This window comes from Onychomys torridus, chromosome 4, assembly GCF_903995425.1.
Source record: "Onychomys torridus chromosome 4, mOncTor1.1, whole genome shotgun sequence".
Taxonomy (NCBI): Eukaryota; Metazoa; Chordata; class Mammalia; order Rodentia; family Cricetidae; genus Onychomys; species Onychomys torridus.
Genome location: NC_050446.1, coordinates 1281262 through 1299949, shown reverse-complemented (window position 1 = coordinate 1299949; position 18688 = coordinate 1281262). Strand labels below are relative to the sequence as shown.

The following is an 18688-nucleotide window of genomic DNA, read 5'->3' as shown; positions in this document are numbered from 1 at the left end:
ACCATGCCTACATTCTCACAATGCAACCACTACCACAGCAGATCAGTGGATACAGCTTTATAGAAAGTTCTACTAAAGCAAGCTATCACAATCCATTCATTTTCTTCAAGTATGTTTTTGGTTCTTTCTTTTGGCTTTTCCATATTCATTTTAGAATCAGTCTGTGATTCTGAAAAGATTCTGTCTCAAAAAAAAAGTGGACGGAGCTTAAAAGAGAGACCCAAGGATACTCTCTGGACTCTTAACACAGGCGTATGTGAACACACACAGACATGAACTTTCACCAGTGACTAGATGAAATCAAATCAGTATTTACTATGAGGTGATTTCAATTTTCTGGAATGCTTACTTGAGAACTTTCATAATAATATTAATTAACCATACTTATCAGATGGAAAAATTAAAATGTAAATAAGAAAAATTATGTTAAACACATAATAAAAGTTATTATTAATACACAAAGGATTCACTCTAACTTATGAGAAAAACTTCAGGCTAGGCATAGTGGCCCACACTTGACTCTCAGGCTGAAGTAGGAGGATAGCCAGCCAATGAATTTGAGGCCAGTCTGGGCTACATAATGAGTTCAAGTACAGTTTGTATTATAAAGCAACAATCCTATCTCAAACAGACAAAAACAGTGTTTGAGAGATGAGTTGGTGGGTAAAGCACCTGCCTTGTAAGTGTGAGGATTGGAGTTCAGATCTCCTAATCCCACACAGAAAAGCTGGGTGGGGCAGTAGCTTTACAGTCACCTCAGTAGGCAGGAAGATAAGACAGGGAGTCCCTGGCTAAACAAGATGGCTGAAACATTAAGTGCCAGGTTCAATAAGAGACATTGCCTCAACATATGAGGTAGAGACACCACCTAGCAACCACCTTGGGCCTCTACACGCACGTGTGCACACACATGCAGGGCACCTGCACATAACACATTCGCTTCAAAACATGCAACACACAGGTCACACAAGTTTTAAAAAATCCCACAAATAGAACAAATCATCAAAAACTCTCCAAGTTAAGTGGGAAAAGATATTAACAAAATACACACAGGAAATAAACTCATGGAAAGTAGTTGCCTCTAACCAAAGATATCAAAATTAAAACGTACCATATCATTTCATAACTATTTTTATTGTAAGATTAAAATGTAGCACAAGCACATTGACAATACATAAAAAGACACAGACAGTTCTAGCAAAGGCTGTAGGGAAAGTGGTTCACTTGTATACAGATGACAACATTCCCTGTATAGAGGCCCAGACTTCTGGGGAAACAATCTGGCAGCTGCCAATTCCTGGTACTTATCAAAGGCTTTGACCAGAGGTCCCACTGCTTATCATATTTATTATTTACAAAGCCCCCATATACATGTGGGCTGTTCAATCAAAAGGAGCTCAAAGATGTTTGCTGCAGTATCAACTACTAGAGGATTTATTTATGAACTACCTAAATGACCATCAAGAGAAGAAAACTTTAGTAAACCATGACTATGTCACTACAATGGAATAGGGCGCCAACATTTTAAAGAAATGACAAAAATAAGCTTATGTGGAGGTAGGCACAATGTTCATAATGCACAATCAAGAGGAAAACTATTTATAATTGATCATGAGACTACAAGAATAAATGAAATAGGCTTTGACACTGTAAAGGCACATAAATAATTAATGACGGTGATATATTACCATATGAGGGGAATGTGGCTGATTCGTTTCCTAAAATTTTTCTTTAATCTTGCCGATACATCTCTCAATTAAAATTAGATGACTGCAAAGCCGTCTCGGGACGGTCTACTCACAGTGCTGAGCTTGCTGCAGATGATGAGGATCCGGCGCTCATACAGCATGCTGGCGTACAGATGCAACATGTTGTTCACATCCACAGCCACAAAATATTCTGTCAGATTTCTCTAGGAGAAAGAAGAAAGCAAGGCTTGTGGCTTATTTTGTTTGTTCTTATTAGGAATAGTATCTCATAAAAGCAGGAGAAAGGGCAAATAATCAGAAGGCATAAGCTCTTCTTCCTTTGTCCCACGCTTTCTACCTGGGAGCCCAAGCTCCACTCATGTATGAAATCATGAAATGCAAAGTTCAAAGAGGCCTTGGAGATGAGCACCCTGAGCAACTGCACCCTTGTGTGGTGATTATGGGTTACAACTTGAGGTCATAGCACTGTGTTTGCTTTTCATGTTGCTCCAAAGAATGAGAAGCACAGGAACTCTGCTATCTCAAAAACGAGGAGACTCAGTTTGAAGGAGATTCTCCAAGATCAAATGGTCTAATAAGCAACGAAGACAAGACTCTCCTCTGATCTTCAGACCCTAGGCCCGAGAACTTTTCCGAGATACTGTGCCATACATCCTGGCAAAACAAAGTGCCCAAGCTTCTGGCACAGGGCCTGCTTCTACCCAGTAGATCCTAGCACAAAAGCAGAGTATTACCTGCCTCGACCGTTCTGCCAGTATCCATAGCATACACTCCCCAAAACAACTCTGCTAGAATAAACACAATTTCAAAGACTTACAACTCCCAAGCATTTCATGCAAAAGTGTGTGTGTGTGTGGGGGGGGGGGATGTAGATAAACAGCAGCAAGTTGTGACAACTGTGGTGTTTTAACTAGCTTCTGTTTCTCCCCTGTAACCTGGATTTCATTCTTTTAATTAGCATTATAGATTAGGACTCTTCAAATTTCAGCAGGGAAATGGAGAGCATTTCATTTCTACAACCCTTTCTATGTCCACCTAACAATAATATACACAATATGCTAATTTATTCAATGTTATAGGTTTTCAATGCTGTTCAATGTAACTCCCAGGAAATGAAAGGAGGTAAGGAGTGTTGTTGCCACAAGTAGCAGTTTATCATGATTAAAGATCTACAACACATAATTTAAGTAAATTAGTAGATTTTATTTGCAAAATGGCATAAAGTGCTTTACAACAATATTATGGCTGAAGATAAACAAGAACGGGCATTTATCTCATGACTCATTACTGTCTGACCAGAGTATTAGGCTAACCATCAAAGTTCACAAATAAAGGGCAAGTGGATTGACAGTTCCATACACTGACTACTCCCCTACATGTGCCTCCTAGATATTGTTCACTCACTTTCTACAATGATAAGGCTTCACAGGTCACCTTGCTTAACCTTAAGTCCATTCCTTGAACTAGATGTCATTTTCTCTATTTAAAGATGTAAAACAGAGGCACAGAAAAGTGATATAATGTGACAAAGGTCACATGATAAGTGGACAGTAGACTATTCAGTCTAGGGTTTAAACATGTAACACTTTAGTTAAACATGTAAGTTAAAATATCATATTCAACAAAATATTGAGTGTAGGGGAAACAAGGAAATTGTTGCCCTATTTATAGAGGAATCCTTATATGCTAGGCCAAGTGTGCTTTATCTGTTTTCTTTGTATTCCTCCTAATAACCCTTAGGTAGACACTGCCATGTGTACATGGAGAAACTACAGCTTAGAAAGCACCAGTTGCTGCTAAAGATCACCCAGTTAGAAAGAGGAGAGCCAAGAGCAGGTCTCTCAAATCTGAAGTTTATCTGTTAACTGATATACCAGTCTGCCTCCTAACAAACTCCACAGAAAAATAAAGTGGATGGAAGTGGGGAAGAAGCACTTCCCTGCCTGGTGGACTGAGGAGCGCTGAGCTGATGATGGGGTCTGTGCTGGAGGCAGTGACATGGCAGAGCCGTTCTCACAGACCAACATGAGGCTCTCAGCTGAGTGTCTCAGTAAGAGCTTAACTGCTGATGAATTATACCAATTTTTCTCTTAGAAGAGGATGGAAGTAACAAGAAAATAGAAATGAGGAGCTTAAAGAAGGCCAGAAAGCCCATTAGCACTTTTGACAGATCCAAAGATAACTCTGAAGCCACCAAAACGTGGCCTCAAGAGTCTGCCAAGAAGTTTCACGCTGAGGAGAAATATGTTACACAGCTTGCCGTCCAAATAGGGAGACACAGCGTCAGAGACAAATCCTGTGCCTTATTTTGGTGGGGAAAAAAAAAATCACAAGGATACTTTAGTGGAGGGGGAAGGGTGTGTTTCTGAAATAAGACACCATTTGACTGAGGCAGACCCCCATTCCCAGTCAAGATTGGAGTGACTCAGGTGCTTGATCCAAAAACTCTACACAGGTATGTTAAAAATAATGTAACATTTAGCCAAATTCTTTCTAAACTGTCATGTACTTTTTTTGGTATTTCTCATCCCATCTGTGCTGATCACCAAGATATTTGTGTCTAAACAGAAGCTGTCTTTCTTATCTGCTTCCTCCCCTGCCTCTTTCCTTCTGGGATGCCACCCGCCAGAGTGGGAGGGAGTGCCAACTGCCCCAACCCAGGAACTTCTTGGATGGGGAACACCTGCCGGGCAGAGGGGCCCTAGTTCACTCTTAGTTCCCGCCAAGCATGGGCTCAGAGAAAGCTCCTTGGAGACAGGGATCTCCCTCTTGCTGTTAAGTGTCCAATAGCTTGAGCTCCATGGTAAACCTCAACTTCTCAGACTTGCCCTGCCATTTCCCACCCCCAGGCCTTTACTTCCTCCCAGAATATTCTTCTCTGCTCTAAACATGTTCATTTATTTGACAAGACCCAGCCCTGTGTCACCTCCTCCTGGAAGGGTTCCTGGACTCCACTGCCAAACATTCCTTCGTGTTTCCATGACAATTTGTCCCTATCGAATAGGGACTCAGATTTATGTTTGTTTTTCTACTAGGCTGAGTACCTTTGAGTACATTAAAAACCCCAACACCTAGCAGTTTGTTGAAAGAATAAATCCACGTGTGGAGGAAACAAGTGGCTCTGGTGTGAGCCAAGCACAGGAGGATGGTCTAACAGACAGTGGTGTGGCATGTCAGGAAGCAAAGCAGCACCTGACAGAACGTCAGGGGTGAGTCAGATGAGGTGACCAGTTACTCAGTGCTACTGAAGGGCCCACAGAAAAGACAGGATCACATTTGAGTTTCATAAAGATCTCCTCGAGACTGGAGAGATGGCTCAGCAGTTAAGAGGTCTGGATACTCTTCCAGAGGATCCAGGTTCAATTCCCAGCATCCACATGACAGCTCACAACTGTCTGTAACTCCAGTTTCAGAGGATCAACAGCCTTTTCTGACTTCTGTGGACAACACACACACACTACAGACAAAACAGCTACACATATAAAACAAAAATTTTAAAAAGATCTCCCCAAAGCCCATGGAGGATGGGAGACCCTGTTAACCACTTAACTGGTTACTGCCACATAGGGGAGGATCCAAACGTGTAAACAATTCAGAAGAAAACTTTAGGGATACATGTGAAAAACACCCTAAACCACAGGACTTGACAAAGAATTAGACTTGGAGAAGGGAGAAGAAAGGTTCTCTGGGTCTATAGCCACTGCAAGGTTCTGTGCAGCACATCTTCTGTTTGTCCAAACACAGTGTCTGTTTAACAGAGTGTCAATCCTCCTAAACAACCACCATTCCTGTTGAACATGGCATTTCTGCTGCCTGTTCCTCAGCTTTGGATCTTAGTCCATTTCACCTCCATCACAGCTAAGCCTGAGTACCCACCCCTTCATCCTCTGCCAGTTACTGCTAGGTGATTCACATGCCAGGAAAGGAGAGCCTTGCTTAGAGGACTGTTTCTAGGCTCTGGTCTTCGTTATGTCGTGCCAGTGTGATTCTAAGGACACTCCTTTCCTTGCTTGGACTTTATTACACACACTCCACCTCACCCATCCCTTGTAGGACTGGAGAGCAGGGATATAAAGGTGCCCATTTTCCAGTCTGGCCAGAAATCAAATCTAAGGAGGACAGCACAGCATGGAAGGTGAATTTCAGAGGAGGTATGTGCTGCAGCAAGTTCTTGAACTTAGCTTCCATTTGTCATCTGTACAAAAAAATGCTGGTGAAAGTCTCAATCCAGACAAAGAGGGGAGCAGCATCTAGCAAAGCCCATGCTCCTATTCCTTCCTTGCTCCCTGTTGGCTCCAGCAACAGCCTAGGTGGCTGGGGACTTCACACTCACTGTGAACCATGCCTGAGGTTATGAAGCAGGTGGAAGTCAGGGGTGGGGCTGGAATGGGTTAGGCCCAGGAGGGGATATCATGTGGCTTAGAGAAAAAGCGTCTTAGGTTTAATACCATAGGGAAATGAGATAATCCTCAAACCAAAGAACTGCCTCTAAGCTGAGTACTCCTTGGAGCCTTCAAAGCAGATGCTATTCTGCGCCAGTCTGTCATTTGATTAGTCTTTGAGACTCTCCAGCAGGGTACAAGAATAAAGACTCACTTCACCCATTCTAGAGGCAGCTTCTCAGGCCAGAGGTTTGGTTCTGTCAATGGGTCTCAGGTCCTAAACTCTTACTCAAATGTTTTACAATATGATTTTTTTTTTTTCTTTAAAGAGAGACAGGGTCTTGCTACATTGTCAAAATCGGTCCCGGATCTTGAGCTTCAGGCACTCTTTTGACTAGAGCACTGAGTAGCCAAGTGTCCAGGTGTGCTGAACTTTTTAATAGAAGGAAAACTTTAAATCCTTAAGTCAGTTTTTAAAAAAGGATTTAAGTTACCCCAGTGGCACCAGATTCTTAAAAGGGAATTACAGATTTTGGGTTATAAAATAATCTGCCCAAGAAAAAAAAAATCCACAAATTCATTTGAGCAGTCAAATGAGAGAAGTGTATACAGGAAAGAAAGCAGAGCCCCTGAGGTCAGCTTTATCCCTTCGTGCAAAGGAAAAAAAGATCATTAGAATAAACAATTATCAACTCATAGGAACAATCTTAGTACTTGATAACAGGCCCTCTTGTATCATCTCAACTTTGTTTGTTTTTGAAAGTCATGATGATTTACTTCATACATCTTTCTATACCATGGAGCATCTTTTGACAAAGTAGAGTCTGGGCAATGTCGCATTTAACCACCCAGCTAAACACTTTTTTTTTTTTTTTTCATCATTAACCATTTGGTATGACACTGACCAGATAATTTAGACAGGTTTGTTTAATATTTCAAATTAAGGCCTATATGATTATCCATTAATCAAAAGTAAACTTCAAAACCTGGGTGTAAAACAAAAATATCTCTTATGCAGCCAGCTTACAACATAATTATTACTATACATCTGCTCATGATCTGTGATTTTTTCTTAAATGCAGGTCACCTGTTTAAAATTTATGAAGATTTATACTCATTTAATTACTGCCTGCATAAAATTTACTTCTACTTGTGTTATCAAAATAGACACAAAAAACTGATGAGAAATTATATAGTAACTATATTTTTGTGTGAAAAGCAAGAAAATATTTTTACAAAGAAATTGGAGAAATAATGAGAATTAACTTCAACAAGGAGCTGAAAGTGGAAAGAATTAATTTTCCACATTTGCTTTTCCTTAACAACTTGTAGACAAATTGGTGCAAAAGCCAGCTGTAAGGAGCCATTCTTTTCCCTCTTCCAAGGCCGGAGCTTCATTAGTTCATCCATCCATCCATCCATCCATCCATCCATCCATCCATCCATCCAGTCATTAATAGCATATAGTATTATGTCAAGCAACTACGAGCTCCAGGTACTAATCCTCCGTCCATAAAGGAGAGGTGGCATTAACCAGCTCTTCATGTAATTAATCATACTGCTTACACTAATGATCTCATAGGGGAGTACAGGTGGCACTGAAGCCGGGACCCAGAAGCATCTCCACATTGGAGTTAGACTCACCCATGTGTAAATTCTAGTTTTAGCTGGATAAGTGAATTTACAACTCTGGGTCTCCTTTCTTTTTCAGAGGGGCTAATAACCATATCACTGGCTAGTGTAAGAGCTTAGGATATAGCAAATGGTCCCTGGTCTGAGCCATCGTAGGCAATAAACAAGTACTAGCTCTTCCTTCTTTATATTATTCCTTCTCTGATGTCAGAAAAACAGAATGCTGCTAGGTTCCATGTCCCAAAGGCCATGTGTCCTTCAGTTGCTTACTTTCTTAAATTTAGATTGACCCTTCCATGACAAGCACTGGGCCCCTGCACTCCACTCACCACACCAGTGATGACAGGGACCACCAAGTGCCTTTTGTGGCTCCATGAGAAACATGTCCCACGAAAAGGATGGGCATTAATTTGTACAACTAAGAAAGTCAGCTAACATTCAGAAAAGACAAACCACAAGGAACCATGTTCCTCAGCTCACAGCCCTGTTGAAACCTCAAGGTCAGAACTAGAACACCCAGGAAACCAGGACAAGGTGAAAAGGCTCTGGTAGCACTTGATATGAATGCACAACATGCCCCCACGGTTGGGCATGCCCGGTGGATCTAAACACTTCCGCCTAGCTATTTCTGGTTCAAAATAGCGATTTCCGGGTCAAAACGCCTCGAGTGACCATGACCCAGTGGCTTTGCGTTGGTTGCATAAAGCACACAGCGCAGCCATGTGATCTACATGCATGCCCATAGAGTTGCCACATGGGACCATGTATACGCAGGTACAGCCCACCCTTTATAAGCTGGCGCCATTTTTCCTGGCTCCACTTCCTCTCTTGACCACATGTGTTTTCCACAGGCCTGTTCATGTCTGTCCCTTTCTTTTTTATCCTAATAAAACTCTTGTTAGTGGATTTGTCGTGCTTCGGGACATTTCCTCGCAGGGTAAGAGTGCCGCCAAACAACTAACAGCACTCAGCACTGTCCTTGGAACTGAACATTTAAAGACTTCTTTTGCTCTTCATGTTTCTGTTTATCATTAGATAGGAATGCTAAGGTTTCAAGAAAACAAGAACCCAAGGGCCCAGGCTAGTGGGGCCCTGTGTCGGGCTATCTCTGAAACTCAACTTCTTTCCATGACAGCAGACTATCACATTAACAACCCCGTGGTTATTGCTTGTTTCAATTTGCAATGCAGCAATTTAGTCATTTTAAATTAATCCTTGAAAAATCACCAAGAGATTAAAATGCAAATTTCAACATGGCTAGAGCGCTATAGTGATTCTGTGTCAATCCTACACAAATTGGTCTCACAAAAGTTCAGTGTCTCCTGAGAGGAAAGGCTTCCTTGCTTTGTTGTGTATTTCAGATATAAAATTTCATTTTTTTCTCATGAATATCACAAGTCAACCCCAGGGGGTCAAACCTTGGAACCTGGGTCGCTACACCCCACTGACCTGCAGACTAAGGCTAGCAACCAGAGCCTATGAGCTCTGGGCTCTGTGCATGTGAAACGGGGCTCTCACAGAGTAGCTGCAGGGATTAAAAAGGAATGGTGTGTGTTAGGAGACTGGCAGATTGGTACTACTATTCTGCTCAGAAACAAACAAGTCCAGCCCTCTATTGGTTTGCAAAGGAGGATTTAGGGGACAATGGGTCATACACAGGGAATTGGTTCATTAGTGGCAAAACCAGCAGAGAAAAAAATCTAAATTTCAAAACTGGTGGGGGCAGGGGAGATAACATACAGTGCAGCCAGGAACTCGAGCCAGTGTCATGAAAAGATAGTTTAAACAAATGTTCCTAACACCAGCAGTTATGGTGCTGAAAATTAGGGAATTATAAAAATATTCAGCGACTTTAAAACCAAGCTCTTAAGGAATTCCTGGCCCTTTAAATAAACAGATGAGTCAGACCTAAGTATTCATTTTTATCATATTATTTAGCATAGAAGAACATGACAGTGTACCTAGCTATTACCTCAGAGAGAAACCCTCTAAGTTTCTTTTTTCTTTCTAATACCACCAAGGAAAGTCAAGTAAAAGCATTTTCATATGAATCCTGAAGAATAGAAGAGAGGTGTCAATCTTCTGAACTCTAAAATGATGTTACTAATGAACTGGTTCTCAACCTGGAACCATTTTATCACTGAAGGCATTTGGGTAATTCCTAGAGACATTTCTGGCTATCATGGCTTGGGGGGTGAGTGGAGTGAGAAGTAGATTGATAACAATTATATAGTAAGTACTGCCCAAGGATGCTTTTTAAAAACGCCAATAATGTGCCAGGCAGTGGTGGTGCACGCCTTTAAACCTAGCACTCGGGAGGCAGAGCCAGGAAGAATCTCTGTGAGTTCGAGGCCAGCCTGACATAGGTAACAAAAGATTACCTGGTCCAAGAAGACATGAATGTTGATGGAGGATGAAAGGATAAGCTGGAAATGAAGGTTGAGGTGGGTGGGTGGACATGGCACAAAGCACCAAGCTCAGCTTACACACAGAGCCTCTGGAAAGCTCAGCAAATGGAGTTGATCAACCTCCAAAGGTTAGGAAAGGGCACAAATGAAAAGGAAGCGATTCATTCCTAAGACGTTTCTCTCAAGCCCCCAGCTCCTCAGCTGGCTTCCTGCACCTGTCCATCTGAACCAGCAGGGCCTGGGGATACCAGGTACATCTGAGGATTGTTTAAAAGGCACCAGCTGCTCTGGAGGCTGACCTGGGAGGGTCGCAGGTATCCACTGACAAACCTGAACACTGAAAGGAGAGCACGAAGAGGAGGAAAAAGAATTGGAATTAGTTTTTAATCTGGAAATAGAAGTCTCACAGATGAGGTTAAAAAAAAAAAAAAAAGAACAGTAAGAGATGGCCAAAGTAGGAAAATTGAAGGAAAAATTGTTGAAGAAAGTAGAGAACAGTCTAAAAGAGAAATGTGGAAAACACAAGAGAAAATAAACATTAGTGGATCAATACAGGAGGTTTAAATCCTACCTGCCACAGAAAAGAGAATTGAAAATTTAATTAAAAAAAAAAATGATGTGAAAACACTTGGAAGATGTAAGGATATTCAATTCCAAAGCAGATAAGATGATCAGGACCAGGACAACAGTTGGAAACAGACCCATTAAGACACATCATTGTTTGATTTCAGAATATTAGAAGCTAATAGGTCATAAAAAATAATAATAGGGATCAAATTGGCCAAACCTTCTAAGCTACAAGAGTAAAAAGAAGCCAGTGAACATGCCTTCGCATTTCTGAACGGAGAGTGATTTGAAAACTAGAATTCCCCATTCATGGTATCCAATCACGCAAGTTCAAAACTATTGCCTCCAGCAACAAATACACTCTGTCAGTACACTGCTGGAGAATGCTCTCACAGAATGAGGGAATATAACCAAGAAAGAGGAAGATGTTAAACCCAAGATCTCATATAAGACAAGTTGTACAAGAGAAGAAAGGAACCACAACCTAACCGATAGAGGAAAAAACAGAAGAAGAAAAATGAGAGACAATATTTTCTATGTATCTGGGTTTCTGGGAAAGGATATCAAACTCTTATCTCACATAAGAAAATCAACAGGTGATACATGAAACAAAAGCATCTTGAGATGTAGTAACAGGGACATGTTGAAAGTATAATGGGAGCTGGAGAGATGAATCAGTGGTTGAGAACACTAGCTGCTATTCCAAAAGGTGTAAAATTTGGTTCCCAGCACCCATATGGTGGCTCACAACTGCCTGTGATTCACTTGCAGAGCATCTGATGCCCTCTTATGGTCTCCTTGGGTACCCTTAGTGGTGTGGGATATATTCATACAGAAACACAAATGTACACATAAATAAAATAAAATCTTTAAAATGATGGAAAATACAACTGTTAAAAACTTGGAAGTAGCTGCTTCTGTGGAGTAAATATGGAATACTTGAGATTACAAGCCTTTATCAACTACTATGTGGTACCATATGATTTCTAAAATATTTGTACTATTAAACAAAAATACTAAGGTTGGTAGCGTGGCTCAGTGGTACAGTGTTTGCCTAGCAGCTGTAGAGGTCTTTGAGTGGTGGGACCACAGACATACACACACATCAAACAGGACAGAATAGATTAATGTGAACAACTTTTAGGATAATTCAAACCAGCCTCACTTTATATTTAAAAACAAAAAGAGTCTAGCCAGGTGGTGGTGGTGCACATCTTTAATCTCAGCACTCGGGAGGCAGAGGCAGGTGGATCTCTGTGAGTTCAATGCCAGCCTGGTCTACAAAGCGAGTTCCAGGACAGCCAGAGCTATTACACAGAGAAACCCTGTCTCAAACAACAATAGTCTTCTGCACTCACAGATTATCAGCCATAGTCATCCTGTAAAGCTACATTGAAAGTTCTGGGCAAAGACTCATCAAACACTGGAGGGAGCACAGCATTAAGGTCGGGGAAGGGATGGTGATAATCACATTCATTTTAAATATGTACCTCTGTGTTGAGTTTTTGTGATAGATTTTGAATAAGTGAAGAAGCAGTTATGGAGGTATGCATTTAGTATATGGTCCCACATTGTATGTTATTAAATTGTACCTTCTAATGTTAGGTGTAAAAAAAAAAATCAGAGGAATATTTTTTTGTCTCAAGTATTACCCAATTCCCAATTTAAGCAGTGATAAATTAACCAGATCTAAATAATAGAGAGGCAGGCACCCAGCACTCTGGTCGGCCAGCCATCTATAGCCCTAGGGCTCCACAAGCACCCTCAGAGCTCTGGACAGCATTGGCTGAAGGCTACAAAGAAAGGAAGTTTGCTTGAGAACCACGTCCTCGGAGATGAGCCAGACTGAGCACTCTTCTTTCATATCACAAGCACACACAATTACACACATGCACCTGCACACACACATAAACACTCATGCACAGACACAGACATAAACCTTTTCTATAAACAAGAACCTTGAACACGCCAATAAAGCAAATGGAAAACTGATGTGTGTACAGAGGTGAGAGTGGATAAACAGCAATGTGTGTATCTTCTCAAGTTATTCTCCATCCACATTATGTTTATCTTAACTAGCCACATTTTGCTAAAAAAAAAAATGCAGTTTCCAAATTTATTAGAGATGTTTATGTATCTTTTTAATGTAAGTTTTTAATATACATTTTTTTTTCTTTTTTGGTTTTTCAAGACAGGGTTTCTCTGTGTAGCTTTGCGCCTTTCCTGGATCTAGCTCTGTAGACCAGGCTGGCCTCGAACTCACAGAGATCCGCCTGGCTCTGCCTCCCAAGTACTGGAATTAAAGGTGTGTGCCACCACCACCCGGCTAAAAGAACTGCAACTTTTTTTTCTTTTTCCGGAGGTGAGAACCAAACCCAGGGCCTTGAGCTTGCTAGGCAAGTGCTCTACCACTGAGTTAAATCCCCAGGCCCTTAATATACATTTTGATTAAAATATAATTCTATGATTTTCCTCCCTCCAGTCTCTCCCAATTCCACTCCTTCCAATTTATCTTTTCAAGTTCTTAAAAAAGTCTTGATTTGCAATATTTATTCTAATAAATTATTTTTTCTAGTTTTGGTTTATTTATTGTTACTCTTTTTCTAATCTCTTGAATTATTATTTTATGAGGCTTTAGAGAAATCCTAGGTCCTTGTACACATTGAGCAAATGTGAGCTATATGCCCAGTACTTTAATTTCTTGAACTCAAACTCAACTTCATTGTTCTTACAAAAGCATTCAAGGCTATGAATTTTCCTCTTTAGAGTGTGTTTGGCCATATCATTTTAAATGGAAAGGAATTTTGTCACCTGCTACATTACAGATAAACTTTAAAGGCATTATGTTAATAAGCCAGACACAAAAGGGCAAACAGTATATAGAGGTAGTGGCGTGTAGAGGTAGTGGCCTTTAATCCCAGCACTCAGGAGGCACAGGCAGGTTCATCTCTGAACCAAAGGCCAGCATAAGCTACAGAGAGAGTTCTAGGACAGCCAGAGTTACACAGAGAAACCTTGTCTCAAAACAAAGAAAGAAACAAACAAACAACCCCCCCCCAAAAAAAAAAAAACCCAACAACAACAGTATGTCATTCCACTGATATGTGGTGCTTGCAAGTAGGCAGAAATCACAGTTAGAATGGTTTACATGCACCAATGGTTATCAGAATGTGAACTAATGAACTGTATCCTCTGAAGTGGATAAAAGAGTCAATTTCATGCTACTTATATTTTACCAAGTACCTTGCTGGTAGCTACTTTAGGCTTTATTCTACATTGTACGATTTATAATCACAGTAAAATATTTTGCAGATGTGCCCCAAGCTAGAGAGGTCACTCAGCTTGTTTGGGGGCAAACATGAACCTACAGATCTGTCACTTAGCTCACTGCTTCTCAGCCCTTAGAAGGTGAGGTTGAGCATCCTCCTCCTTCACTTACTATAAAGTGAAGTGCTTTCGGAGTGTGTGTGTGTACTTACATACACCTGCCCTAATAAACATTCACATAATAATTTCTTTGCTGAGAACATTTCATCTTATAAGAGAAAGGAGAACACCCGAGTTTCCTCCAAAGGAGTATTATGCAGTGGACAATGATTCTTAACAATGAAAATGCTAAGACGTTCTTCTAATAGGTGACTTTAGCTATGTAAAAATATAAAAATGCCCTAAAAAGACCGAAAAGATCATAATATTAATAAGTGGTTACTCTTGAGAAATATGAAGAACACCTCTTCTTGTGTCTGTACTCTGTATTTTCAATTTGCTTTTGCTATTTATAATCCATTGTTCTTTTTATAATTTTTTTAGTGATGTATTATAATTATATTTGAAAGCATGCTCTTTTGTTTTAAAACATAAGCAGTAAACAAATAAATGTAATGCTCCCTTTTCAAGTACTCACATTCTCAGGTATGCTGGGAAGCTCTCTGGTATCAGGCACAGTGAAGTAAGAATGCTGGAAAAGAAAATAACACAAGCTGCATATTCTTTCAAGATGAGCTAACTAGCACTTGATTTCAAATTTAGGTAAATGTTCTGAAGCATCTTCCTTACTCGGATGAGGAAGCTTTGTTTTCTTCTAGTAAATATCCACATTATAGCTGTTTAAGCTGAGGTTGGACCACACTAGGAGCATTAACTCATCAGCACAAGAGATGAATGTCTTTGGGGGACATGAATAAAAAACTCAAAGAAGCTGAAGTCTAAATTCCCATGTGATATTTGCAGATTTCTGAACACAAAGAAGTGGCCGATTTTGTAATTTATTGCTCAATAGTGCAATGGACTCTTAGTAACCAAATGACACTAGATTCACTCACTAAGTGACAGGATATCCCCACCAATCCTGTAATTCTATTTCAGCATCTGAGGTCATATCAGTCTATACTGTAGTCAAAATCTGCTCATCTGATGCTCAGGACAGTCCCAGGCAAAGGCCACTCCATCTGATATGGATACTGATGGCTGGCAATGGAGGATGAGCTCTTGACTTACCGTGTGATTGTCATGGAAGAGAGCTGGAGTGGGTGATGAAGACTTCAAAGACATGTAATGAAGCATCTCCATGTTTGGAATGTATCTATTTCCAAGTTAAATGAAAACTGGCTGGTCTAATGCCACTTTTACTGCCGCTTTTAAAGGCTCAGAAGATAATGGTAAGTGGTACAGGAAGGAGCCTCATGCTAGACAATTAAAGATGGATTGTGAAAGGCCAGGAAAGCAAGGTTCAGCTCAGCCATGGCCTGAGGTCAGATCTTGACCTCTCCCCTAACCCCTTGTTCCTGGGTAATGGGAGAGTAAGTAGGTTTCTGGAAAAATGAATTGTATAGACTTTCTAGAATAAAGGGTCCTGGAGACAAGCTGTATGAATGATGGCAACAATAAGCTGCTTCTCTGACACTCAAAAGAAATTTACTGAATACCTGCTTATGGAAAACTTGACACTAAATACTTTATAAATATCACTTCTAATTGCCACAGTAAAATTTGAAGATAGATATTATCTCCATATTAAAAACAGACTAACTAATTTTCAGAGAGGCAAATAGTCTAAGATGACTATATAGAGGAACTAGACTGGACCCAGAGTGGGGTAACTAACCACACCCAGGCCCTTTCTGCCACATCATTCTTATGTCTGTGCTTTCATTCACAAACATAAAGGAGCTTGAGGAAGCACTTCATAGATGAGGCATTTAGCACACAACAAATGTTACTTTATTTACTTATTATTTTATTTATTTGGACATAGGCTTTCACTACGTAGCTCCAGCTGGTCTGAAACTTGCGATACTGACTAGACTGGTTTTGGCCTTGCACCGATCCTCCTGCCTCTGCTTCTAGAATGTTGGGATTACAGGCATGCAATACCACACCCAGCTCAATAAATGGATTTTAATATGCAAGTTTTATTGTTCAAACTGCTAGTTTGTATTTCTATTTTTCTCAATCACCTATATTAGCTAGCTACACGAGAACATTCTCTTGTAAAAAGTAGTTAAACAAACAAAGCCCAGGCTTGGCATTTCACCAATATTTTAGGATTTCAAATAGAAGTGCATTTTGGGAAGAAGACTGCCTAGTGAAGAGGGGGAATCAGCCTTTACAGATGCAATGGATTGTAAAGAGTGAGCCAGCAGAACTCTAAACCAGCTAGTCCCCAGGCTGTCCTTGGAGATTCTGTCTTGCTCCATCGCCCATGAAATGCTGGGGACCAGGGGAGGTCAGAAACATTCCTAGAATCCACTGGAATGAAACAGCTGCACACCCAAAAGTTCCTCCTGTCCCTGAGCTGGCTTATCCTTGAGGCCTGACAGCATGCTGCCTGTGCAGACATTTGGGGAAGGAGTGGCAGCTGGTGACCTAGCCAGACTGCTCCACAGCTACCTGTCGGATGTCATTACAGACTGAAGCAGTGAGGTCAAGCTGTTTAGGAGAAAAGACTGAGACAAAGGCAGGGCTGCTCTGCTTCAGTAATGACTTTGTCTAAAGCACACTTGCTTTTCTGGCAGTCCCTACTCCCCATAAGCAAATCCTCCATAAGTAAATTCCTTCCCTCTTTCCTGCTTCCCATTTCCCTCCCTGTCTCTGTCCCTTCCTCCTTTTAGCTCAGCATTGTAAAAGCTAAGCCATCATTTCTAAACCACATGATTTTGCATGCATACCTTTCCCTCTCTAAATCTTTCTTCTATGGCATGGGGATGTTAACACCTACATTGTGAACAATTTTGAGCACCAGAGGTATATATTTAGTATAAATTAGGAACATAAAATAGATTTGTTATTGTTATCATTATTGACAATACTGTGGCTTTTCATAGCGTTCTGGTAAAACCCATTAGTTTGCCTATAGAACTAGACACCTTCCTGATCCCTGAAACCAGCACTGTATCTGTTTCTTGAGAATCTGGAAGGGAAGACTCTCTAACCTGCCAGGGCTGTGGGATAGAGAGACAGGTCTGCATGACAGTGGGTGCCTGGCCAAAGGATGTCCACTACAGAATTCAGAGAAAAAAATAACAGCTTCCATCTAAAAGATCAAATAATTTAGTAACTGAATCATAGAAAAGATCCTATGCACCCATTCTGATGTCCTATCTGACAAATAAGGAAGCTGATCCTGTATAGTTGGAGGTCATGATTTAAGTCACTTCAAGCACTAGTAAAAGAAACAACTGGAACAGAAATTCCCCATCAGTGGGTTCAGAGTCTACCTTGGCACACTGCACAATGTTCAGGGTGTATCTCAAAGCATTCAAAGAAACAATGACTGCTGTAGGCCAGGAATTATACTGAGGACTCTCGCTCTGTTTTCAACAGATGGAGACTGGAAACCAGCTTACTCCCACAGCATAGAACTAAGTCTCCAAAAGCATGCAAGGGTATTAGGGCCAAAGAGAAAGTCTAATTCAGCCTGTGAGGTCAGGGGAGGATTTCTCAGGAAGCAGAATCAGAATTGGTTTTGAAGGATGCAAGAGTTAACAGGCAAATAGGAGAGAGGTGATGTTGAACACTAGGGTCCAGAATGGGCTTTGACTGTGATAGTGAGAACATAGATGGCCAAAGATGGGTGGTGAGGCTGGCAGCTCCAGCCATCCTAGTCCTTGCATCTGGGAATAAGAACATGAGTGGTCATTGGGAGCATCATTCTTCAATGAATCTCAGAGAAAGGGAGAATCCCACACCCCAGCCTGCCTTGAATCTGGGGCTCACGCTAAGTAAGAGTGTGGCTCTGGCCTCTTCTGAAGGTCCATACAGACCTTAGGGTGGCCACTATTCTGCCCCACTTACCACACTGAGATGAACAGACACTCCGGGGTCAGGGATGGGAAGTCGGTGCAGAGTTTCAAGAAGTTCATTACACTGACTTTCCTGAAAAAAAAAAAAGAAAAGGCCCAAGTAACAACAGCTGGACCTGCAGTAAGGTCTAGGTGCACAGAGAGACAGATGGGAGACACTGGCCCCAAGGCAGAAATATGCTTCAGATTCAAGTAGGGCCGGATAAAGGACATTGCTTATGGCTCAAACACAAGAGCCAAACTGATCCTCCCACATCAAGTTTGACATTTTCTTTTCAGTCAGACACCTACCATGACCACCTTTTATGGATCATATACCATAAGCTCTCAACACATCTATCCCTTCAACTCCATAGCAACAACTTCTAAATGCAAACAATCTGAGCTTCCAGGGTGGGAGGTGGTTGGGAGAAGTAACAATGACACTGTGGATCTTGTCTTCATCATCATTACCCTCAATTAATTTTATTGAGTGTTCACTGGGTACATGCAGCCTCCAATTATGGAAAATTAGAAATGAAGCAAGTACGCCAGCATGTGATACAGGACAGCAGTCCTGCATGTTAATTTGGGAAACTGAGCAGCTGAATAACATACAAAGCAACACAAATTATTCGACTCAAAACAGATTCGCCTTTAAGATGCTCAAAACAACAGCACTCACAAAATGATTCAAAAGCCACTTCTCT

The 18688-nt window shown here is 41.0% G+C and overlaps 1 protein-coding gene across 6 annotated transcripts in view; it reads right to left on the bottom strand.

Moving 5' to 3' along the window:
- Positions 1-18688, bottom strand: part of Dennd1a (DENN domain containing 1A) — a 479814-nt gene that overhangs the window by 217834 nt on the left and 243292 nt on the right. For all 6 annotated transcript variants that reach the window (XM_036185076.1, XM_036185072.1, XM_036185077.1 and 3 more), the window contains 3 exons: positions 17992-18072; positions 14603-14656; positions 1802-1912 (listed from right to left, as the gene is read on the bottom strand). In XM_036185076.1, the coding sequence (XP_036040969.1) occupies positions 1802-1912; positions 14603-14656; positions 17992-18072 (246 nt within the window). The remainder of the gene's footprint in view (positions 1-1801; positions 1913-14602; positions 14657-17991; positions 18073-18688) is intronic.